General features: G+C 38.7%; 2 protein-coding genes across 3 annotated transcripts in view; one reads left to right on the forward strand and one right to left on the reverse strand.

Moving 5' to 3' along the window:
* Positions 1-99: 99 nt before the first annotated feature.
* Positions 100-4,494, reverse strand: mdh1ab (malate dehydrogenase 1Ab, NAD (soluble)). Its single transcript, XM_079458604.1, has 9 exons — positions 4,374-4,494; positions 3,782-3,880; positions 3,530-3,626; positions 2,815-2,990; positions 2,277-2,399; positions 1,924-2,100; positions 1,485-1,598; positions 1,111-1,200; positions 100-966 (listed from the first exon to the last, which is right to left on the reverse strand). The coding sequence occupies exons 1-9, from the start codon at positions 4,374-4,376 to the stop codon at positions 844-846; spliced, it is 1,002 nt and encodes a 333-aa protein (XP_079314730.1). The 5' UTR covers positions 4,377-4,494; the 3' UTR covers positions 100-843.
* A 372-nt stretch (positions 4,495-4,866) lies between these two features.
* The window catches only part of wdpcp (WD repeat containing planar cell polarity effector), a 50,219-nt gene continuing 29,801 nt past the window's right edge, over positions 4,867-25,284 (forward strand). The window contains exons 1-6 of one of the 2 annotated variants that reach the window (XM_079459509.1): positions 4,873-5,188; positions 13,752-13,876; positions 13,964-14,222; positions 14,305-14,473; positions 22,953-23,035; positions 23,771-23,806. In XM_079459509.1, the coding sequence (XP_079315635.1) occupies positions 22,975-23,035; positions 23,771-23,806 (97 nt within the window). In that variant the 5' untranslated portion in view covers positions 4,873-5,188; positions 13,752-13,876; positions 13,964-14,222; positions 14,305-14,473; positions 22,953-22,974. Of the gene's footprint in view, positions 5,189-13,751; positions 13,877-13,963; positions 14,223-14,304; positions 14,474-22,952; positions 23,036-23,770; positions 23,807-25,284 lie in introns of both variants that reach the window. The other variant, XM_079459508.1, reaches the window with a different exon arrangement.

A 25,284-nucleotide genomic window follows, 5' to 3' on the forward strand; every position in this document is an offset into this window, starting at 1 on the left:
GTAAGCCGGCGGATATCATTGGCTGACTGCAGTCCACTCTCTGGCGGAGCTCAAGGACTGCGTCTGCGTTGACACGTATGCAACCTCATGCTCCATATTGGAGTGCGTACTTGTTGTCACAGTCGCATAATGCAGTATTACATTGTTGCTAAACATAATAATAATCTTTACTATTTGTAATATAACAAATCTAGAATAAAAACGTACCGTTACTCATTATTTAATGAAAACACAGGATTGCAAATTATCCATTTTAAACTGCAGTGTGTATAATTTGTTTCACAAAATACATTTTTTAAAAGAGTGCAAGAATCAATTTTAATCTCCAGGTTTTATTGTTGAATTCTACACATAAATATTTGTTACAGTAACTGCACTTTCATTGCACTTATTAACATGAAACTCCATGATATGTAACGGTTGAAATCTCTTTTTCTATTACTATTTAAGGGTTAGACAATGACAGGAAAAAAAATGATTTCTCATATTTGGCCTCCTCTCTAGGCTTTGGTCCTCCTTTAATGGAGTGCTGAACTGGAAACCACAATCTAGACACTTTTTTTGTGCTTACTGACAGCTGTGCCTCACGCGGAGGACCAAAAACAAGGAGGAAGGCAACCAAAGAATGCACACTGAAAACTACAATCTAAAATTCTAAATTCAGCTGATCTGGCCCTCTTGCTAAGAACTTGGGTAGAGGTGTAGTAGAATTCAAGTACAGATAAATTGTAGAATTTGTGTAAGAGCTTTAAGGATAGAAAACAGATGTTCGGGAGTGTTTTATAGATGTGCTTCTGGAGTTTTCTGGGCATCTGAGTGTGGTGCAGATGGTTGGGGTTCTGGTCAAACACCCAGGAAAGAGACAGCGGTGTCTCTTTCTTCTACTAATTCAGCTGCTGTTGCATCCATCTTAGCTCTTGAGAAGTCATTGATGGCCAGACCATCAACAATCTTCCAGGTTTTATCCTACAGAAAAGTAGATTATGTGAGAAGTGTTCAGAACACGACATGGGACACAGTCGGTCCCTAATATCTATAAAATGACCATCTCATGACTTTAAGTGCAAAGAACCACGGGGTGACAGTTATAAAACGGGTTTCTGGACAAACCTTAATTGTAACAGGGAATGAGTAAATTAGGTCCTCAGGTATTCCATAAGAGTTTCCAGAGGAATAAACACCCATAGAGATGAAGTTGCCCTTTAAAACCAATACAACAGCAGTCAACATAAATTACCTTAGAAAATAAAATCAGTCCAAATAAAGCTGATGACTTGTGTGCAATATATTGAATTGAGTAGTGTTCACATTTATGACATTCATGAGCAATTATTGAGTTAAACATAACCTGCACTGTGTTAATGCAATAAGACATCTAATGTTGGACACAATGCCAACTTTAACTAATACAGATATGTACCATTAGTCTCATATTACTTTACAACCAGTCTCCACCTCTCTTGAAGCACACATACAAATCTGACCTCTTGAGTGCCTGTCCAAATATCTCTCATGTGATCAGAGATGGCCTTGGCTGCTGACATTGCACTAGAGAGCTTCCTGGCTTTAATGACGGCAGCGCCACGTTGCTGCACTGTCTGAGAAACACAGAGAGAAACACAATATTTCTGATCCAAGCAAATCAATCATTATTTACATTCATCCACCACAAAATACGGCCAATTCTGTGTACCTGGATGGATATCTTCTCTGCAGAGAAAAATATGAACACATTTTCCATTTTATATGCATTTTCCACAGACTAGCTTTCATATTATGCATCAAATTATTATGCATATGACACATTCATGAATGCTGATAAACATTGGCAATATATTTGCTTTACTCAGATGTGAAATGGCATTAGAAATAGGCCAGCAGTGCCCTCTACAGGAAAAGGAAATCAATGCAGACAGCAATTACCGAAATGAAATCCCCCTTCAACCAGGTTTCGTCCTTCACGGCATCAAAGCAAGCCGTGTCCTTCCCCTTTACATTCACCTTGCAGTGGTGCACGTCAGGGTACTGGGTGGAGGAGTGATTTCCCCAGATGATCACATTCTTCACAAACTCCGCTGAAATGCCACAACGCATTGCCACCTGGAGGACACATCGTGCAGTACAACTAGGTTATTACTGTTATTTTCACCCCTTGTGCAAAGCTGACTAAAACTAGAGTAGAATCAACTCGCCATTTCACGCTGTTGCAAAACTAATTCATGAACAATAGCCCTAAAGTGCTTCAAAAAGGTTAACCAGTGGTGTGGTGTTCTTACCTGGGAACAAGCCCTGTTGTGGTCCAAGCGTGTAAGACAGGAGAAATTTGCTTTGGGGATGGAGGGGGCAGATTTGGCCGCAATCAGACAGTTAGTGTTCGCTGGGTTACCAACAACAAGAACCTGTGAAGTACAATGTAAGGGCAAAATATCACAACACATAAACAGTTGCAGGTTATCAGACTGGTTTTGGTATTGCTTAAAAGTCTGGTTTTATGAGAAAAATCAACTGGAGGGGAAAAGGTTAAAATCGTGCAGTGAGTACATTTTTAAATCCTTTTCTATACCATTTTAAAATATAAGCAGTTTTTGTTGCTCATATATAGTTATGGTTCGAAAGCCGTCCTGTGGAAAAGCTACAGTATCTGCCAACTGACAAGGTCAGTACAACATTGAGGGGAAAGGCAGAGTTAAGCTTGCCAGACTACTGAAGTTGTAAAGGATGCTTTGTCTCACATCAAAATAAACTGGACAATGTAAAGGTTATATAGATAATACGTAATTTCCAAAAAGAAAAAATACTTCATAGTGCAATCACCTTGACTGTTTTCTTGGCGTATTTGTCAAGAGCCTCCCCTTGGGACTTAAAGATGGCAACATTGGCTTTCAGCAGGTCCTTTCTCTCCATGCCATCTCTCCTTGGCATGGAGCCCACCAGGATGGCAGCATCCAAATCTTTGAAAGCAACTTCCTCTTTATCGGTTGGGATGACCTCTGGAACACACAGGGGCATGCGTGAATAAAAAGAGTTAGATTTTAGACAAATCAAGTTTTGAAAGGTCTACAAAAGCATTTTGTCTGAATATATAAAAATTAACAAACTTCTTAACAAAACTTGACAACTACTAAATAGTAATTATGTCAGGAAGGGGTAACTGTTTTGAAATTAATGTCATAATGTATAAAATGCAAATGCAGCGGATGGAGAGATAGCAAGAGCTATTGTTGAGACAATAAGATATATTTAGTAAAATCCATCCAGTGTGGGCCCCTCTGAGCTTCCGGTTGTTGGTTCGTGTCACGTACTGTCAATCCTTTTATACCAACCTCTGATAGGAAACACAATCCTAAATTTAGCTGCCCTTTCAGCCAGGGATCATACAGAGAGGCCAATCAGATTGCACAAAGACAGAGCATCCTACGCAATATACACACAGGCCTTTAACAACACAAAACTGTCACAAAGATCATAGGAGGGCCTCGTGACACTCACAGCGGATGGTCCAAAAGGTCTGTTGGTGTGTGTACTGTACCTCTCAAAAGTGGAAGAGCACAGTCTTGCAGCTCCATAACAACACCTTCCAGAACAGGCATCATGGGAGCGATGTCCAACAGAACCAAAACAACAGGCTGAAAAGACGTGAACATTAATGCATGACTCACATAATTCACAATTCCCTTCTGACCTCTACTTGTCAACTCCACCACAACTGTATGTTGTCTTTCCCTGGATTAGTCTTGAATAGGTTGTGATGCATTATTATACAAGATAAATCCTGCTCTACCTGATCTTTGCCGAAGACATCTCCCTTGGCAATGCTGTACAGGAGAGAATAGGCGATCTGCCCTGCAGCACCCGTCACAAGGACTTTAACAGGCTCAGCCTACAGTAGGGGGAACAAAAAACACAGTATTAAAATGACGGTCACAGAAAACAGCAGGAGTAAACGACACCAACAATGTGGCTAAAGAAAAAGAGGACAAATAAGTTCAAGAATCATCTTGTATAAATAGATCGTCCTGGCAAACATTACAAGACCTCAGATTGACACGGGTTATTTTTAAACTAGGTGACTTTACTCCATTCAAATAAGTCGCTTTCACTACTTGAAGCTACTATAAAATCACCGTGGTAAAGAACTGATTCATTAAACAAAATGTTGAACGGATGTTTGTTAGAGGGTACATAAAGGTCAAGTATTTAATTGTTACATTCAAACAGGCGGTTTTAATTGCGAATGTACGATCTCGATTAACGCAACAAATAATTAAATAACTAACGTAAGGATTTGCAAGTTTCACTAACTTAATTTCCCCCAGTATGATGAATTCTACAGACAAATGTGAAAATATAAGATAAATGATTAGTTTCCCTACCATTTTGAGGAGGTTCAGGTCAGAATGACAGCAACTCCGCTACTCCGACGAGGTCACCCCTACTTCCCTCACGAGGCAACAAGTTGTAGCTGCACCTGGCCCTGCTGCTCAAGTGCACTCTGGGAAATGTAGTTTAATATATATTTATTTATATTACACGAAATCTACACTTATTATACGCCACTACATCAAACCACAAAAAATGACACTGGCAGGTCCAGCCCTATTCCCGAAGTAGAGCATGGACAATTGTAGATATTTGTGAGTAAAAGAAACCATTTTTTGATCGTAAAATAACACATAAATCATCTGCGACAAAATGTATAAACGTTTTCTCTATTTATTTGGTTATTATATTTGGAAAAAGCAAACATAAAAAACATTGCAAAGTTGTAACAAATTAACGAATGTAATTTAGGTTTTAACAGATCAGGGAATGTCATAAATCCCGAAGGGACAACCCGGAAGATATTAAAATTACCGTAATGTTAATAAAAAAGCGGCCATTTAGAATAGGAAAGAGTAAACTGCACAGAGAAATGAGGGGATGGAGATGTTACGTTGCGTCTGTTGCATAGACACACTGGAAATCACGAAGATGCCATTAGTTAGCAACAGCTAACATACTCTTAAACATCGTTTATATTTGTTTACAAGTTATTTAACCACACAGTAGGCGCGTTAAACGGTTGCTATCATATATTGGCATGCCTGTTACGTTCTTCTGCAGTCACATGGCAACAGAAAACACCCACAACCTTTAACCCGCGGCAGTCAACTGTGGATTACTTCAACAGATTACTTCTGAACTACAGGTAAATCCAAGGATGCCAGTACCAGTCTTCGGTGCATTGGATGTATTTTAAGTGCAGCGGTGTTATAAGTGCAGTGTGTTCATTTGTCTGTTTGGCAAATTTTGTTGACAAGATTTATTAAAATTGAATGGCAACATTTATACAAACAGCTATCCCTGTCCTGGAAAGCAGGAAGTTCAGTCCCAAGTTTTGGGAGTTTCCACCAATTTTCTGCACCCTTAGGCTACATAGTATACGAAGCTGTAGTTGTGTGTATAAATACATATTGTATTATTTGTATTATAGATTTAATAGATTGCTTGATACCATTAGTATGTGGCTACTGTAATTGACTGTATTTAACCCTGTAAATGATAAAATTTTACAAAGAATATCCAATTTCTGGTTAAGATGTTTTTCATAATCACCATTTCCCCATTCTCCTCACGGCCAGAGTGCTTTTTATTTTAATCTTGAGTAACTAAAGCATTTAACATTTTGTGATTTGTCTGGTGAACCAATGTTCCATGTTCCTGATGTATGTGGGTAATTTCAGTGTCAGATTAGTCCTATGGGTACACTGCTCTGGGTGAGAGATGATCTTCCCTCTACATTTTACATGAGCTCATTACAGGCTCATTACAAACCACCTTACAAAGGAGCGGAGGATACTGTTGCTTCATGTTTTGTCCATACAAAGAACACTGAAACTCTTTTTTTTCACATAGTCACAACCAAGGTTTTATAATGCTGCTAAACCTTTTAAGACATCACAGATATAAAACCTGAATTCCGACCTTGTTTTTAATTTGAAAACTAAAGGAATTTAAAATCACATGAGCAAATATTTTATTCACAATAGAACATAGATAACATAGCAAATGTTTAAACTGAGAAATTTTACACTTTTATCCACTAAATTATCTTGTTTAAAATGTAATGCCTGCTACAGGTCTCAACAAAGTTGGGACGGGGGCATGTTTACCATGGTGTAGCATCTCCTTTTCTTTTCAAAACAGTTTGAAGACGTGTGGGCATTGAGGCTATGAGTTGTTGGATTTTTGGTGTCGGAATTTGGTCCCATTCTTGCCTTATATAGTTTTCCGGCTGCTGAAGAGTCTGAAGGTCATCTTATTTTTCATTTCATGATGCTTGTTCTCTATAGGTGAAAGATCTGGATTACAGGCAGGCCAGTCTTCTACGACAAAGCCATGCTGTTGTAATAGCTGCAGTATGTGGTTTTGCATTGTCCTGCTGAAGTATACAAGGCCTTCCCTGAAATAGTCGTTTGGAGGGAAGCATATGTTGCTCTAAAACCTTTATATACCTTTCAGCATTCACAGAGCCAAAACATGCTAGCTGTCCATACCGTATGCACCCCCATACCATCAGAGATGCTGGCCTTTGAACTGAACGGTGATAACACGCTGGAAGGTCTCTCTCCTCTTTAGCCCGGAGGACACGGCGTCCATGATTTCCAACAAGAATGTCAAATTTGGGCTCGTCTGACCATAGAACACTATTCCACTTTGAAATAGTCAATTTTAAATGAGCCTTGGTCCACAGGACACGATGGCGCGCCTGGACCATGTTCACATATGGCTTCCTTTTTGCATGATAGAGCTTTAGTTAGCATCTGCTGATGGCACAGTGGATTGTGTTTACCGACAGGGGTTTCTGGAAGTATTCCTGTGCCCATTTAGTAATGTCATTGACACAATCATGCCGATGAATGATGCGTCGTTGTCTGAGGGCCCGAAGACCACGGGCATTCAATAAATTTCTGATGTTTCTCTGAATCTGTTGATGATGTTATGCACTGTAGATGAATAGATTTGCCAAGCTTTAGGGTTAGGGTTGATTATCTAATCAACCAATCACATGGCAGTTGCTTCAATGCTTTTAGGCGTGTGGTGCTGGTCAAGACAATCTCCTGAACTCCAAACTGAATGTCAGAATGGGAAAGAAAGGTAATTTAAGCAATTTTGAGCTTGGCATGGTTGTTGGTGCTAGACGGGCCGGTCTGAATATTTCACAATCTGCTTAGTTACTGGGATTTTCACGCACAACCATTTCTAGGGTTTACAAAGAATGGTGTGGAAAGGAAAAAACACCCAGTATGCGGTAGTCCTGTGGGCGAAAATGCCTTGTTGATGCTAGAGGTCAGAGGAGAATGGGCCGACTGATTCAAGCTGATAGAAGAGCAACTTTGACTGAAATATCCACTCATTACAACCGAGGTATGCAGCAAAGCATTTCTGAAGTCACAACACGCACAACCTTGAGGCAGATGGGCTACAACAGCAGAAGACCCCACCGGGTACCACTCATCTCCACTACAAATAGGAAAAATAGGCTACAATTTGCACAAGCTCACCAAAATTGGACAGTTGAAGACTGGAAAAATGTTGCCTGGTCTGATGAGTCTCGATTTCTATTGAGACATTCAGATGGTAGAGTCATAATTTGGCGTAAACCGTATGAGAACATGGATCCATCATGCCTTGTTACCACTGTGCAGGCTGGTGGTGGTGATGTAATCAATGTAATGTGGGGGATGTTTTCTTGGCACACTTTAGGCCCCTTAGTGCCGATTGGGCATCGTTTAAATGCCACGGCCGACCCGAGCATTGTTTCTGACCATGTCCATCCCTTTATGACCACCATCTACCCATCCTCTGATGGCTACTTCCAGCAGGATAATGCACCATGTCACAAAGCTCAAATAATTTCAAATTGGTATCTTGAACATGACAATGAGTCAAGTTTAGTAAAATTCACTGTACTAAAATGCCCCCCACAGTCACCAGATCTCAACCCAATAGAGCATCAATAGAGCCATGTAGAATTAAGGCAGATCTGAAGGCGAAAGGGGGTTGAACACAGTATTAGTATGGTGTTCCTAATAATCCTTTAGGTGAGTGTATATACATAATACTTCAGGGAGGTACTGCATTACTAAATTGTATAATCTATTTAATCCTTTGAGCAAACATACAAAAATATATGTGGTTTTGAGTATTTGAGTTTTTTAGCTTATGTAAAGGTGTAAAGTTATAAAATCTAAATTCTGTCATCATTTACGCACCCTCTTGTCATTTTAAACCTTTATAACTTTCTTCCTTCCGCAGAACACAAAAGAAGACATTTAAAGAAAGTTACGGACCTAACAGCACTGGCCCCCATTCACTTCTATTGTATGGACACAAAACCAATGTAAGTGAATGGGGGCCAGTTAACACTATTCTTCAAAATATATTGTTTTGTGTTCTTGCTTTGTGTTCCTAATACAGGTTTTAAATAACAAGAGGGTAAGAAAATGATGACAGAATTTGTATTTAAATTTTTGGCGGGTGTATCACTTTATACATAAAGTTCATATCAGATTGAACACATTTAACCTTTAAATCACAAAACTCTTACTCCCAAACACGACAGCAGAAGCGTCAAACTAAAACAGTTTTGAAATATTTTAGTAGCGCAGTATCAGTTTACACATTCACGACTGAAATTCTAGAATAATCCAGACCTGCTTCAACAGGCCTGATGCCAGAGCTTAATCTCTGCTAGATGTTGGTCAACTCTCTTTTTAAAATAAATTACATTAAAATATTTGAAAACAATATATTTATCGCTCACTGTTTAGTTGCCTGTTTTCCATTTTAACTGCAAGAGTACTCTGCTTGGTTTATAAATTGTTTTTTGTTTTGTGTCAAAAAGTTGTATCCTGTCATTTATATTTGAACAAGTTAGCCTAAACTAATAAACCAATTTTAGTCTAGAAAATAGTAAAGGACCATTGTGTAGTCTAAGGTAGTAACAACATGGCACTTCATTATGTAAGGTCTGAAGACATGGTTATGTATATTATAATGCATTTTTGTCAACAGATCCACAATTACACACTTGTACTTTAAGCCTATTAATGTGTAACTGTAGTATATATATATTTTATTTTATGTTTTATTTAACCAGGAAAATCCCATTTAGACTACACAGTCTCTTCCAGGGAGACCTGGTCAAGACAGCAGCACACAAAGTTTCACACAAAACAAAGACACACAATGCTCAGTACTAAAACTAATAACATCGTAAATCAATAAAAACACTTGCAGGACTCTTTTAAAACAGAATACAAAATGCATTTAAAAGTGCATAAATGCACTTTGCAAGTCATTCCGTGCCTGAGGGGCATAGAATGACGAAGCACGTTTGACAAATTCTGGAGACACTGTTGGGACTTTTAAGTGTAGATCCGATTAATATCTGGTGCTATTACTATATAAAGTAATTGATTTAAAGCTTCTCTTTGTGGTTAGAGAAACAAATATTTGTTTATGTTTCAGTTTTGTTCGTTCATCTGTCCCTGATTCAGTGTACTACTATCATGGTGGCTTTATCCAGTTTGGGATTTTTGGAGTCTGATGTTTTTCACAAATTTGTGGACCTGTATTGTTTTTGAAATGGGTATGTCACTGGGAATGTCTCTGATCCCCAACCCTGATCTGGTTGATATGTGGGGGATATTCATGGTCTGTGCAGAGAGGGAATATCAAAACACACCTGTGAGAGACTTAAGAACATCTGCACTCTTTGACCTCAGCAAAGTGTGCCTCAGAATAAAGAGATGCATTGTGGGCGATTGAGAAAGTTTGGAATAGGGTGAGAAAGGAAAAAATATTGTGAGCACATGGGTATGTGGGTATATGTGCTTTCTAAATGCTTTCTTTGTGTGACCAGAGGTCAAACCATCATGACCGTGAACTCGAATTTGCTGCTTCTGTTTATGAGGTGATATGTTTTTTATTCCTAAAAAAGATTAGAGCTGGATTTGTCATGTGTTCTTAGTGATGGTGGTTTCTTTTAACCGGAACCATCTGTATTGACGCGTGGATAAACGACTGATGTCTGGGATTTCATGTTGATTGGATTAAGATTAACAAAACCCGTATTTTTGTGATTTGTAGTATGTCTCATCTAGATCTATTATTTCACAATTTGGTATCACATTGGTCTGCTTTATTTAAAAGTTGCCGTATCTGCTAGTGACTCACCAAAACCCTTCTTTGCTATTGTATGTTAGAAAAATCCATCTTGATCGAAAGGTGTGTTGTGTCTATCATGATCTTTTCGGCCTGTTCTTTTTTAAGTGGGTTTTAACTGCAGTACTGAATGTGAACACAAGGTGTCAGCCAAGTGCTAGTTTTGGGTAATAAACTAAATGCAAACAAATAAAACATAGTTCAAACATAACCCATGTATTTCACAAATCAGTGATGTTATTTAACATTTTAGACTGTTTCTTCCCACTAGAAATGTAAATGTATGTAGTTAAATGTGAGTATTTTTGTATTCCTCTCTAGAGGCTTTTCAGCTAGACACATTGTTTCACAGATGTACAGCTGGGTTCCTCTGGCTCGTGATCATTCTAAACGCCTAAGTGCTCTTTGATTCTGCTTCAAACAACAAAGCCCTTAGGAGTATTTACTTAAGAATGCTTTTTCAGCCCCAGACTTCCCCATGCCTGTCAACTACACACTCTGTCAACCTCAAACTTTCCCATGCCTGGCAGACACACACACACACACACACACTCAGATCAAAGTGGAAACGCACACTTCACCTGCTCATAAAGCAGCCCCGCCCTCCACCTGTCAATCACTCGCTCTTTCTTTTCTGTGCCTGGTTATAAAATCTGTTTTGAAATCAAAGCACTGAGATATTGGCATCAACTTAATTTGACAGATTGTATAATACGTCTTTTTAATATTTAATATTTTACACAGCAATGACCTTAAATGGTTTAAAATAAAACCTTAAAAATGTAAACACACCGTATATATTTTTGAATCTAAGCACCTAGTGTATTTTATAAAAATATTTGTACACGTTTATAAATGCTTTACATTTTTTTATTGTTTTATTTAAATCTTGAATAATGCGTAATCAAATATTACTTAGATATAGATTACAATAGAGAATCATTGAAAGCCCACACGATTGATCCAGAAAGCTGCATGCCTATTTATGCATTCAATGTTTAATACATTTTAATACATAAATAAACTTTATTTTTTATTTAGATCATATTTTCTGTCAAAATTAAATAAACCAATAAAAAAGGCTAAATTGCTATTCTGGGTTGTAGTTTTCTGTCAGTAGAGGGTGCTGATGGGCCAACCATGTCACTTCAATGCTGTGCTTGTTTTTTGGCTGCTGTTTTTTGTTGTTTGCTTCAACAATGCTTTCCGAATCTTACACATCCACTGCACTCATCTAAAGAGGTGAATCATTGCTTTGGGGATCAGAGTCTTGTGTTGTTCAATTCAGTCTTGTGTCTGATTGTCGCTGTCCAGCAATCAAAACATGTCGCATTAATTCAAATCCCTTAAACTGGACAGACAGACCTGGCCTTCACACTCGCTTGCACAATGGTGAGAAATGGAGAAACAGAGTTAGAGAAAGAGACAGACACTGAGCATCTCACTTTGTGAGTTAGAGTTTGTTTTCTTTCATTCATTGTGGGGATTAGGCCTGTAGTGTCCCAAGTGAAAGTACAGATGTTAGATGTAAGTTCAACCCCATGCTCCTGAATGAGTTGGCAAAAAAACTGCCCACATCATGTATGCGGGAGTGTTTCGACAGGGCTTACTGCAGTTTTGGTCCAATGCCATTTGTTAGACAAAAAAGCTCTGCCAGTCAAATAAAAATAATTAAGAAATGTCCAGTCAATGCTTTCACATCTGTCTTTCTTTCTTCAATGTTTATATAGTCATGCACTTAGCTAGTGACAACAGAGAGTTGAAAATGTGTTGCAATTTTGAAAATGTGAAATGTTTTTTTTTGTGTGTTTATACAGGCCCTTAATCTTTTTGTATTTGTATAGACAGTGCAGGGCTTTACGGATGCGGTTGAGTTTAAATGTTTTTTCTGCTTTTGTCGAAAGCCTGAAACCAAAAACGTGATGCATTTTGGCTGATGCATCTGAAAAAACCACAGGTTCAAGCTTAGTTTAAATTAATCTAAAAATAAAGTATTTGTTATATTTCTCACTATGTGTAATATGTGACACTGCCTGTCATTTTATTTGTGATTTACTGTTTTCTGCATTAAATCATCCGACGTAATTTAAACAACATTCTTTTTAAGTAAAAGCTTAAAATGTTTAATATTAACAAACATTGAAATCCTAGTGAAAAACAGTACCTAAGAGATTGCATATTTTTAAGTGCTTGAAATGCTAACTCACTTCCGGGGTTTGCACACAAAATACGTCATCTCTGCGGATTTAAATCAAATTTGATGCTCCTGGTAGACAAACTACTGTTAACATGAGGTAGAGGCTTGACACATTTATTTAGTCCACGTCATCGTTTTCACACAAACGATTGGTGCTGAAAGAAGAAATATGAGACCTCTTAGAACCATTTTAATACTTTTAACTGCTGCTGAATACTCTGCGCTCTGGTCTCGGCCCTGCGGGGCCCCTGCTTAGGAAAGCTGATATAGGATCTGACAAGGTGCGGCTTGACACAGCAATGCACTTCCCTACTATTGTGTCCACTGACCTGGGGCCAGCTACCTGCATTTGAGGATTTTCTCCATATTAAAAGGAGAAGGTGGTATATGTGTATGTATTGACTACCACCAATCAAACATTTGATAGGATAGAATAGCAGAGAGTGCGTGTGCTTGAATTAACTAAGAAAGCATCCTTAGAATTGAAGCTACAGAGGGGCATTTTGGAGGGGTGGGTGTTTTGTACATGCATGGCTGATAACTCTGGCTGGTTGCTGTAACTTCTCCAGGTGTTGGAGAACTTTGCATTCACGGTCCTACACAGCATTCCTCTTCCACCAGACCTTGTCTTCATGCATGCTTTCTCCTTTCCTCCCCAAACTCACATGACGATGCTCTGATTCACAGGCCAAAGGTTGCGCTGAAAAATCCGACCTTTATTTTCAATTGAAAATAACTTTTGTGTCTCGCCTCTGTCAGCGGTGATAGCTTTAGGGGTCAGAAAGAGGGCACGACTCTAATCCAGACCACCAACAGCACCTGGAAAAAAAGATAACGCTTCATTACAAATAACCCTTCAATTGTCGATTTGGTGTATGACAAAATGTACCATCAGCACTATACCATATGTAGAAAAACAATATTTCTGCAAAATGAAATGAATTAACATTGAACCATCAATAAAATGATATAAATAAAATATCATATCAAGTTTGTTCAGAACTCTGATCCAATTATTTGTTTGCGTCATCACTCAAAAAGGTTCACAGATGTTCCAAGTGACATGTTGCACAATATCGCTGCTGTCCTTTAGAAACCTTGTATCTCCATATTTCTTGATTTTTATTGCCGTAAATCATTATTTTTAGTCACTCTTTATGTTTGTCACTGGATTTTGCAAATATCTGACCAATTAAAAGTATGAAAAAGTTCTAGTCAATTTTACCCAGTATTTAATCATTTAAAAACAGTGTTTTTTCCATTTACAGTGGGAATTACAGTGACAATATTTAGTTTTGATCATTATAGTATATCATTATAATTTTTTTATCTTGTTGATTCTAAGGTCTATGCAGTTGTGATTTGTCCTCTGTGTGGTCTGATGTAGAAATAACTCTGAAAGGTTTAATTGAGGTCAATCACTTTGGATGTCACTCTGAAGAAAAGAAGGCGAGTAGGAGAAGAGGCTAGGTGAGCGAGGAAGAGCATGTGCTATGTAATGCCCACCATGTCAACATTTGCCTCCGTGGACTGACAGGTTGTCATTTTTTGTGACAGTGTCCCGCAGACTATCCGTAATGAGCTGCTGTGAAGTCCAGAACATTCTTCTGACCTTTCAGTGCCTTCGTGACGTCCCGAGGTCTTCTCCTTCCACGTATCCTTGTCAAAGGGCCGTGCCGCGAAACGTCAGGGGATGAACATTGGCAGGGACATTAAAGAAAATAAATCCAACAACAAAAACAAAGACACGGACAAACTGACACCTGTCTCACTCGCACCTGTCTTACCAACAGCCACATAGGACACTGATAGACAGGTTGGTTCAGACACGTCGTTTAGAGGCACCTTGCGGTTTTGCTCTTTGTTGATGTTGATGTTTACTCACCTTTGGTCACCAGAATTTATAGCTCCAGTCTGTGTTTGAAAGTCACAGAAAAAAGTCTACAGAGTATGCAGACAGAAAAAAAGATCACCGACGTTTCTTAAATGACATGAAATTCCTGCGCTCCGAGAGGTGTGACCCAGACTCGCGCCCCCACTGTTTGGCTTTCTGCTCAAAGTCTCTGGGTAAATATCTGCTTAAAAGGCATTGCTCCTTTTGCTCTCCCCTTGTTCTTTTCTTGTCCCTTTTTCTCCTGATCATTTTGCTCTAATGACGTTTACAGATGTACTTAGAAGCCCTCATGAGTGTTTTAGTCTCAGGTTATTACCGCTCATGTTTACAGATATGCTAACAAGAATCGAATAACACCCGGGTTGGCGGGATGGAAGAATTCAAATCAAAGCTTACTCAGAAGCTCAAAGCTGTCTTCATTTGATGTAGTGAAGGGTTTGTCTCTGGACCCACCCTGTTTTAAACTCATAAGTCTCAAGCATTATAAAAGCGTATGAATAATCATCTACAAGCTTTGTATACTGTGCTAGGCTTTAATGGACTAGTTTGATGCACTTATGTATTTTGTTGCCTATGTTGTTATAATTGCTTCCAATGTTTCCTCATCTGTAAGTCGCTTTGGATAAAAGCGTCTGCTAAATGAAAAAATGTAAATGTACAACAAATTATTATATTAACTTGTATTGTTATATTATATATTTATTAAATATATGTAAATAAATGTAGGTCAAAGTTAATTTTTTGAAGTAAAGGTCCAGTGTGTCTTTTTTTGACGGATCTATTGATGGAAATGCAATTTAATATACATAACTATGTCTTCAGAGGTGTATAAAGACCTTCCATAATGAAGCGTTATGTTTTAATTACCTTAGAATTAACTATTTCTATCACCATGGGTCCCCTCACATGGAAACAAAACACAACCACATTTTAGGCCCTGTCCACGCGAACAAATGTATTTTCAAAACCACCGTGTTTTCAATGTGGTTTGGCCATTTGTCCATCGCAAACTCTGTACTTGGTCACTAAAACTAAACTTTTTTGAAAACTCTTGCCAGGGTGAAGATTTTTAGAAATTCCAGTTACAGTGTTGTCGTGTAGATGGTGAAACTGGAGATTTGCCGTATGACGTTGGAATGCGTACCGCTATCTCCTTTGTTTGACGTCAGATTCCAGGCTTCTGATTGGCCAACACGGCTCTATGGTTAGGGTTATATCGCCATCTGTTGGTTTGGCATGCTTTTGACAGCTCTTTATAGTGTGTTTTTGCGTTTCCGTGTGGATGCAGGGTTTTTTTTAAACGAGGAAGGAAAAACTCTATTTATAAAATTCCCTGTGTACTTTGGACTAGACCTTAGTCCTGTGTCAATGTCAGGCACCATTGTGCTTAGATAGGGAGGGTTGGAGTAAGCCTTGGTTATGGCGGTAAATTTCATACACTGGACCTTTAAGAGCCTCAAAGCACAGAGCTCTCTCTTTGCCTTTCCACACTTGTATTTTAAATTAAATTTATTTATCAGAATAAAACACTAATAAGGTTTTCACAGATTATTTTGGCCACATTCATTTTGTTTTGAAAATCTGACATTGTCACAGCCCTAGTATATTGTGTCCAAAAGAGGACTCTTTTTTTTATCAATTATATCTTGAAAGGTTTTGACATATTTGTGACCCTGGGCAACAAAACCAGTCCCATGGGTAAATATTTCAAAATTTCGCTTTTTTCCATCATACATCAATGAAAAGCTAATTCAGCTTTAAGATGGTTTTCCATTGATGTTAGGATGGGACAATATTTGACCACGGTATAACTCTGGACTCTGAGGGTGAGTATTATGCATAGTATAGTTATAAATTGAGATAGCATTAGAACTTCTAAGGACTGAGAGATTGAAAAAGAAAGAGATGAATAAAGGAATGATCATGCAGCACAAGATGACTGTTGGCAATTCCAATGCCATTGTGTTCGGTCAACTCTATAAGAGCGGAGTCAGAAAGCTTGTCTCCAAATTCTCTCTCTCTCTTCCCCCATCTCTCTCAGCCAAGCCCCGCCTCCCACCTGATTCCTCTCACCCCTCCACTTTTTGTAAAGAGGCTTGTCTCGGCTAATGTCAAAATCCCTGCAGTTCCACTATTTGTTTGAACCAAACTTCTCAATTCTCTGCTTTTTTGCGCCATCTGAACTCTTCAACTCTTGAACTCTTTCTGACCTCGCCCTTCTGCCCTTGACAGCAATCAGAGTGGATCCGTCCTTTTCAACCTATTCCGATCCCCTCCTTTTTCCCACTTGTTCATTCCTTTCTCCTGCCGTTTGACAGACAGACCGTCCCCCACCCCTCCCCCAGCCACGTCACTCATGCCGGTCAACTTCATTTACACCCATGATTGACAGCTCTTACACAAACTCACTCACTCTTTCTTTCACACATACATACTGTAGATGTGTTCTCACATGAATAGTATTCGCTTTACCTCTTTTTGTTCTGCGTGTCTGTCATTCGCTATTATTTGCCTGCTGAATGTGAATAGCAGCCCTTCTGAGACACACACAGACGTACACACAGAGACAGTATGTGTGTATACGGGTGCTTTAGTGTATGTGTGCTGTGGTGCCGCTCTGTATGTGTATTTTCAATGCCACTGTCATGTTTCATGGAACAGACGCATATTGTCTGTCCACACTCGACTTCTCTCTCTCTTTTGTAAGGATGTGTGAACGAGATTAATGGACTGTGTCATGAATTATGTCTTTCTTTCTTTTGCATAACATAAAAGAAGATATTTTGAAGAATGTTGGTAATTGAACAACTGCAGTACCTATTCACTTCCATTGTATGGACACGAAACCAATGCAAGTAACTGGGTTTGGTTAACAACATTAATCAAAATATTTTGTTATGCAGAAGAAAGCCACAGGTTTGAAATGACTAGGTCTTTCAACTATCCCTGTTATAAAAATATATAAAATGCTCTGCTTGGAAAATATAGTCATACCTGCTCAAGGTTTGGAAATTAGTAACTCATTTGTTGTAAAAGCCACCAGCTACAATCAGAGTCTTCTTGAGTTTCTGGATTTCTTTCTCCCTTTCCCTCCTCCTCTCTGTGTTTACTGGTCTTTATCACTCACATGGAGATCACGTCATTTCCCTCTTCATCATCTTCTTTCTCCTCTGTCTTATCATCCTCCCCACAGCACTCATGGGCATCCTCTGGTATCCCATCATGCCCCTCTGTAATCTGTGACACCATTTTGTCAGCACATTTGCTTGCATGTTTGACTTCCCTGTTCGTCTTTTAGTTTTTCTCTCTCCCAGAGTGTTTTCCATTGTTTTGTGTCTTTTTAATGGTAATACTGATGGCCGTGGCCGTGCAGTGCCCTCGAGAACTCAGATAAGAGCTGCTGCCCATTATGTTTTCTTTTGGTTGCACTGTTTTATATTTTCACTTCAGTAGCTTCGGTTGAGATACAGAGAGGAGAGAGCGCAAACGAAAAGCAGAGGTGGTATTGTTGAATTGGAGTCTACATACACCTAGCCATCTCCATAGGGACACCATAGACTTCTGTGGTTTTAAATAAAGCTAATTATAAATGACCAAACTCTGAATGTTTTTTGTATAATATTTAGCTTACTTCTGGGGATAGTCTTGTTCAAATACAGACATTTGTATTTGGAAATGTGCATTCATTTTTTTTAAATCTCAGCATGTCAGGGAAATTGTGATAATGTACAAGTAAAATGTAAAGAGTGAGAGGTCAGGAGTTAAGATGAAATTAAAATGCCTGTTTGAGGTCCTGTATTTCCTCACCTGTGGCACTTTCCGCAGGCTGTAATATTAACTGTCAGTCCAGATAAGACAGAACACTTTTACCTGCGTGTCTGACTAAAGACACAGAGAGAAAGTCAAGAGAGGACATGTCTGGTTTTCACGCTCATATGCTGAAATCAGCAGGTGAATCTCCTTTCACTCTCCGTTATGACCCTGCTAAAGGGTGCGAGGTCACCGGGAGCCAATCACATGCCGATGATTTGCTTTTCCTCTTTCTGCCGCAGTCAGCTAAACTCCTCTGCGGTTATCTGCGCCCGTCCCACCACACGTGAATTCACCGGCCTGACCTTTTTAATTTCGTCTGACATTTTGTATTATTCAATTTGCCCTGTATTCTCCTCGACAGTGAGGTCCCGTCGCTTTGAAAAAAGCGAAATGAAATAGAATAAGAATCTAGAATTGCTTGATTGCATTAAATTGAGCGAAGGATCATAATTGACTGCGAAGGGCACGACTAAAGGTAAAGTTAAAACGAGAGTGCAGTAAATGAGGAATGATAAATTTAATCTGGCCCTGATTAAATAAGCGAAAAAAGTGGGACAGAGTCTCTTTGGGGTCGACCACAGGGCAAACCGAGAGATTGCCTGATGGGCTCTTTCTTTGCTCAGGTTGAATATTAATGTGCGTGTCTGTGTGTGTGTAAAGAGGAGAGAGTGGGAAAGAAAGAGCACAGATAAGACTTTGATAAAGATTCCTTTCCCCAGGGTTTTAATTATGTTGCCTTTTAAATCTGAGCAAGACCGGAGGCCCAAATGCTCCCTGTCCTTGTTGTAAAACATTTTCACTACTGTTTTACTTGAGTATTCACCTGTTTGACAAATTGAATTAGTCGAAGTGTAATTTAGATACTAACGGCTCTTAACTGGTGCAACACACTATAAAATATATTGTACAAGGATAAAACACACAGATATACACACAAATAACCAAAGCAAAAGTTGACAACAATTTGGAGATTGTAGCGGCATCTAGTGGTGAGGTTTCGAGTTGCAACCAATGGCTCAGTCCACTCCCCCCCCCCCCCTTTTGAAGCACTAAGGTGGCTCCCACAGGACAAATATGTTGTCACATTTTCACTTCTTTGCCGAAGGATTTATAAAACGGCCTCTGTAGAGTAGTTTGTCTATTTAGGGATAATGTACCATCATGAATACCAAAACCTTTTTTTACCATCATGCCATGATTCTTGTGTGTCTTCAGAGTTCTGTTGAATAATTTATCATGACAACGAGGAATGAAACCATTTAAATGACTCCATATTTGAATTAATGCTAGCATGTTTATTTAGCTATAGTTAAGCTCAGAACATTAATTGTTTTCTCTCACACACCCAAATGTTTTTCAATCTGCTGGAAACATTTGGATGACTTCAATTGTGGCTTTTGTGATGGACGGATGTGCTTTTTTGAGTGTGAACATGTTTGGTCATCTATACGTGATGAATACTTTTATAAAAAAACATTATATACACCTGAAGAAAGGATGTCAAATACAGTACTTTTGGAAAGAATTCAAATTAGTTTCCCAACATGATGCTTGTATGTTTCTACTTGTAGCTGGGAAGTCTTTTTTATATAAGTTTACAAAACTGGAAAGTGATCTAAAGATTTAGAAGAGGCTTGTTATTAATGTTTGTATGGGTAATACCAAGGTGTGTAATCATACCCTTAAAAACACACACACACAAAAACACACACACACACACACACACACACACAAAAACACACACACAAAAACACACACACACACACACACACACAAAAACACACACACACACACAAAAACACACACACACACAAAAAAACACACACACACATAAAAAAACACACACACACACACACACATAAAAAACACACACACACACACACATAAAAAAAACACACACACACACACATAAAAAAACACACACACACACAAAAACACACACACACACAAAAAAACACACACACAAACACACACACACACAAACACACACACACACACACACACACAAACACACACACACACTATAGACAAATAAGAGGCCTGTCACAAGCAGATGACTTATCTGATTTTTTTTAAGGAACCCTGCAGTCTTTTTACACGTTTCTTTCCCTCCTTGACCTGAGTGTGAGGAAAGAAAGTGATTGAATTCCAGGTGTTTGTTCCTAACTGTCCTTTCTTCACATACTCCCCTACATACTCACACCTGGATAAATACAGATCAAACAATCGCTAAGAACTCTTACACAGCCAATTAAACCATCCATAACAATAAAAAACCTATTTCAAAAGCACTACACGTCTGATCGGGTTATGTTGGTCCCAATGGCTGACCTCTCTTTTGTTATTTCCCACAATAGTAAATAAGGCTTCTTATTTCACTTGCATACACACACAGTGCACAATCAAAGTCCATTAACACATGCAAATGTGTGGCCACTTCAGCAGCTCACCACAGCCAAGCGCTACCACACGATTCAGTGGCATCTGCAGCACCGCGCTCTAGGAGCTGCCCGCTGACACTTTGAACTAGCGCTTAGGGAGCAGCGTCTCTAGAGCGTGCCAGAAGGGAGTTTCCATAAGCAGTTTCACTAATTTCTATTCAGGTCTTTCACATGTCTTCAATTGGATAGATCAACGAGACTAGTTGTCTCTTAATTTCTTAATTTGTTCTTTGTGTCATGTGAGGTGCTTCTCTGCTCATGGAATAATAAAAAAACGTGATAGTTCACCCAAAAAGGAAACTTCTGTCATCATTTACTCACCTTCTTGTCATTTCAAACCTGTATGACTTTCTTTTTTCCACAGAACACAAAAGAAGATATTTTGAAGTAAGTTTGTACCTGAACTCCTATTCACTGTATGGACAGAGAACCAATGCAAGTGAATGGGTGCCAGTTGACAACATTTTTCAAAATATCTTCTTTTGTGTTCTGCGGAAGAAAGTCATACAGGTTTTAAATGACAAGAGAGTGACTTAATGATGACCGAATCTATATTTCCGGGTGAACTATCACTTTAAGTTTGTGGAGATACAAGAAACGATGATGCAATTTCGTCTCATTTTCGAGCTTATCGTGGCCGTTTTGAAACAGGGTCATCAAAAATGTGGCTTCTGCCTGACTGTCCATCTCATGTGAATTGAAGCTTCTTCGCTCTATGAAGAAATTGGGTTTCTGTCAGGGAGCGAGGGAAAGAGCTGACTCGCTCGAAAAACTGGTGACAAGATGAATGAATCTTCTTATGTCAGTAAACTTGTTAAGAGGCTGTGCTGTGGACAGCGTTTTTCCAACACTTTTTTTTTGGTTTAGCGTTATGTTTGTGGTAAATTTTATTTCTTTTTTATTTAGGCAAGTTGCAGAATTTCTGCCCCTCTCTTTATTTCTCTCTCTCCCTCTGTCAGCTCAGGCCGCGAGATAAGACTTGGCACGCTCAGCGCGAACCCCGTGACACGGACTGAAAGCGAAGATGCTGCTCTCCCTCAAATGACATTAGATTTATTTTTTTCTGCAACCTTTAGCCATCCAAACAGGTCACATGGATGAAGAGATGGCTGGGCCAAGGATATTTGAAAGTTATGTTCTGACATACTATTTCCACTTTTATTGCCCAGTGATTTCCCATCATTCTCAGCTGGATTTTGTTTGCTTTAACAAAGTTTTTTGGTAATGTGAATTATGAAAGTATCAGCAGATACATTGTGTGTGTGTATTATTGGCACACTAATACAACCACATAATAATGTATTATTATTGCAAAAACAGTCATAAGTAGCATGGGGGTATTTGTAGCAATAGCCAACAATACATTGATGCGTCAAAATTATAAATGTTTCTTTTATGCTTAAATTATTGGGATATTAAGTAGTGATCGTGTTCCATGAAGATATTTTGTATACATTTCCTACCATAAATATATAAAAACCTTTATTTTTGGGAGTGGATGCAGCAAAATTGCAACAAAAATGTAAACTTTCAGCTTTCGGGTTTATCTACTCTCCACACCGTTATTATAACATGAAGCCAATAGAGAGCGTTAAAACAAATCTGTTTCTTCTTAGCAACGGCCTGCTACGGTGTCTCTGATGGACAACTTTAAAGGCGATGTAGATTTTCAAATAGTTATATATCAGCCAAATATTTTCCTAATGAACCAAAGATCAATGGAAAGCGTATTTATTTATTTAGAAAAAAATCTACCCTTATGGCTGGATTTGTGGTCCAGGGTCACATATACATTTGTTTTAAGTCCTTTCATAGCATCACTAGCTGTTTGGCATATCTGTGTTTGTGTTGAATAAATATATTCTTTTAAAGATTCAGACATTTGAAACGCCATCTGTTCGAGACAGAAAGATGTTTGTGCATCTGTGTTGCTGAGTTGTCGTTGGACCTGTGTGTGTGTCTTTGTGCATGGGGAAGACAGAGGTGTGTTTACCATGTTGAGACGTGCTGAGGTGTTCCACACTGTGCTGACACCTGGCACAGAGCTCTGGCTTGGACCCAGACACACACACAGCAGGAGCAAGTGTGAGTGTGTGAGCGGCGTCACAGTCTGACGTGTGTGTGCCAGCATGTCGTGTCAGTAAGCGCCCTTGAGACGCATATGTTAAATATGTAGAGGATTTGTGCATTTTGTAGTTATGTTTTCTTTTGCTAATGTGTTTGTGCATGTGGTCTAAAATGAATCAAACTCTCTCTTTGAGGTGCCAAAAATGAGTTATATCCCTTAAAAACAATCCAGTTGCCTCTGTTCTCTCCAAGTCTGAGGACTCTTTTTGCACATCTCTGCTATTGTTTTGGCCTCTTTCTCACAGCCTTTCTCTTGCTCCTGTTTGGACAGACTCCTGTTTCGCTTTGATCAGATGTCGTTCTGCCTGGCGGAGCTTCACTTTTGGTCCTTAAGGAGCAGCCTGCAAGTCCAGGGTAATTAAAATACACTCAACATCTCTGTTTCACACATTCAGTTGTCCATTGTGTTTTTTCTACTTAACTCACTTTTCTACTTTTTTAGTTTCCTCTATCTGTCCATGTATGCCCATTCTTCTGTATCTGTCTTTGTTTTTTTTTTCTTTAAGAGCTGGGTTAACTGCTGTGTACACACACAAAGTTAAGTCATTTAGATGTCTTTTATGAGACATTGTGTGGCCTCTAATTACTTTTATGCACCCCTAATTATAGCTTTATAGCTCAAGTTGTTGTCATGTTCTTTATGTTAATTACACTTTATATTACAAACCATCTCGCTTGTAAGATTTAGCCTCGTCTTTTCTTCTTCCTCTTATGACCCATAAAGGTCACTTAACAACAATTATTTGAAAAATCCTGCGATGATATTCTTGCATTTTCCTCTGTATCTTATAGAGCTAGCCCTTCTGACCCCCATGATGAGTGTGAGAGTGTGTGTGTTTGGACATATTTGTGTATATTATAATTACTTATAATATACACAAATTATAATAATTTTTTAAAAAGGGTGCATAAATACATTATTGTAAATACGTTATTGTATTGGAGGAGCTTGTTTATGTATTGTCAGAGGTACACAGTCCAACAGCAAATCCAATATAAAGTCAAAAATTGCAGATGATTCTTAGCCTCCACTGTTTCAAGAGGCAGTTGTCAGTATATACAGTAAAGGGTACTTTTTGCTTTTTACAGATATTGGCACACACCAATTCTATGAAAAAGGAGAAGGTAAGTGAGTTTGAAGTCATGATTTGTTTATTTAATAATGAATTCACATTGCTTATTTGTAAGTGATCATAAAGGGTCATTGAATATTTTATAATAAACTTTAACTAAATATGCAGTAGCTTAATAAATACAATTAATTATTAAACAGACTTATAATTCTCAGCATCATTTAAATTTATTCCACAAAATAGATTTATAAAAATGACAATTTTTTCCCCCAAAATCAGTTCAGTAGATGTCACTGAAATTACTGTTACAGTTCTGCTCTAAACGGTTCTGGGCAGCTTGTAGTATCACCAGATTTTAAATGCATCACATTTAAAACATTTATTATCACAGACCCCTCACAGTCAGGAAATGTGAAAAACAAAACATTGATTTACACAATAACAATATGGTTTTATTTTAATGGAGCAGCTTGTTCGTCAGGCTTGTGAAGTTAAGACTTGAAAGGTTTTGTTTGTTCGGTTCTGTATTTTGTCTATGATAAAGTCTTATTATCTGTGAAAACACGAAAGCTTTAACGTCGTAAAGACTTACGGATGGTTAACCATTCACTGCCTGTGTGTGGTAGAGAAACTGTTTTTCATGTGAGTATAGGTTTTTTTCTGTATTATAAAATCAGCCATCATCATAATGATAAAGATTGAATAAGATTGATAAGGATGAATGAAGCATTCATTTAAACCGCATCCTACCTCATGCTATTTCAAATGGCTATTATTCTTTTAAAACCAGAGTGGAATGATTATTTTATTTATTCAATATTATTTCCATCTGGTGAGCTTCATTATTGAGTGAAATGACTCATACTCTCTCCAAGCGAATGACTATCTGAAACCACTTTACACCGTATTTTAGTAATGGTTTAGTAATAGCGTTCTTTTACCCTGGTGTGTAATTTTCAGCGTAGACCAAAAGAACACTGTGTTCTATCTTTCATAGCAATTTTTTACCTCTATTATCCTTTTTTAGGGCATCTGTGTGAAATAGTCACATTACATTGAGCTTGCTCTGAGAGTATCTAATAAGAGTGGTGTTAATCTTTAAGGAATGGACAACTCAATGTCTGGTTGTATGAGATTCCTGCTGTTTCTGGTGGCCTCCAGCAGAGGGCGAAGGAGACTCACGCTACTGTGAGGAAGGGGGCTTTTTCCACCCCTCTATCCCAGAGCAGATGTGTCTGTGTCTGGGTTAGGCAGGGGCAGAATGGCCCTTATCTGATTAGCAGCAGTAATCCTGGAGGTGTCCAGCAGGTCTAGGCCTCCAATAGAGAGAGGCAGTCCTCCTGTAGAGCAAGGCATGGATGGTGGACGTCTGGCTGCGCCGCTAAGGGCTGGAGGCCTGGGACTCTGCAATAGTACCATACCATAAACCCCATCTCACCCCACAGCGGAAAGAGCGTGCTGACAAAGCTGAAGAGGACAGAGTTTGGTCTCATTTCCACCCTGGGCCTTCAATTTCCTTCTTGTTGTCAC

This window comes from Barbatula barbatula, assembly GCF_947034865.1.
Source record: "Barbatula barbatula genome assembly, chromosome: 6".
In the NCBI taxonomy this organism is placed as follows: domain Eukaryota; kingdom Metazoa; phylum Chordata; class Actinopteri; order Cypriniformes; family Nemacheilidae; genus Barbatula; species Barbatula barbatula.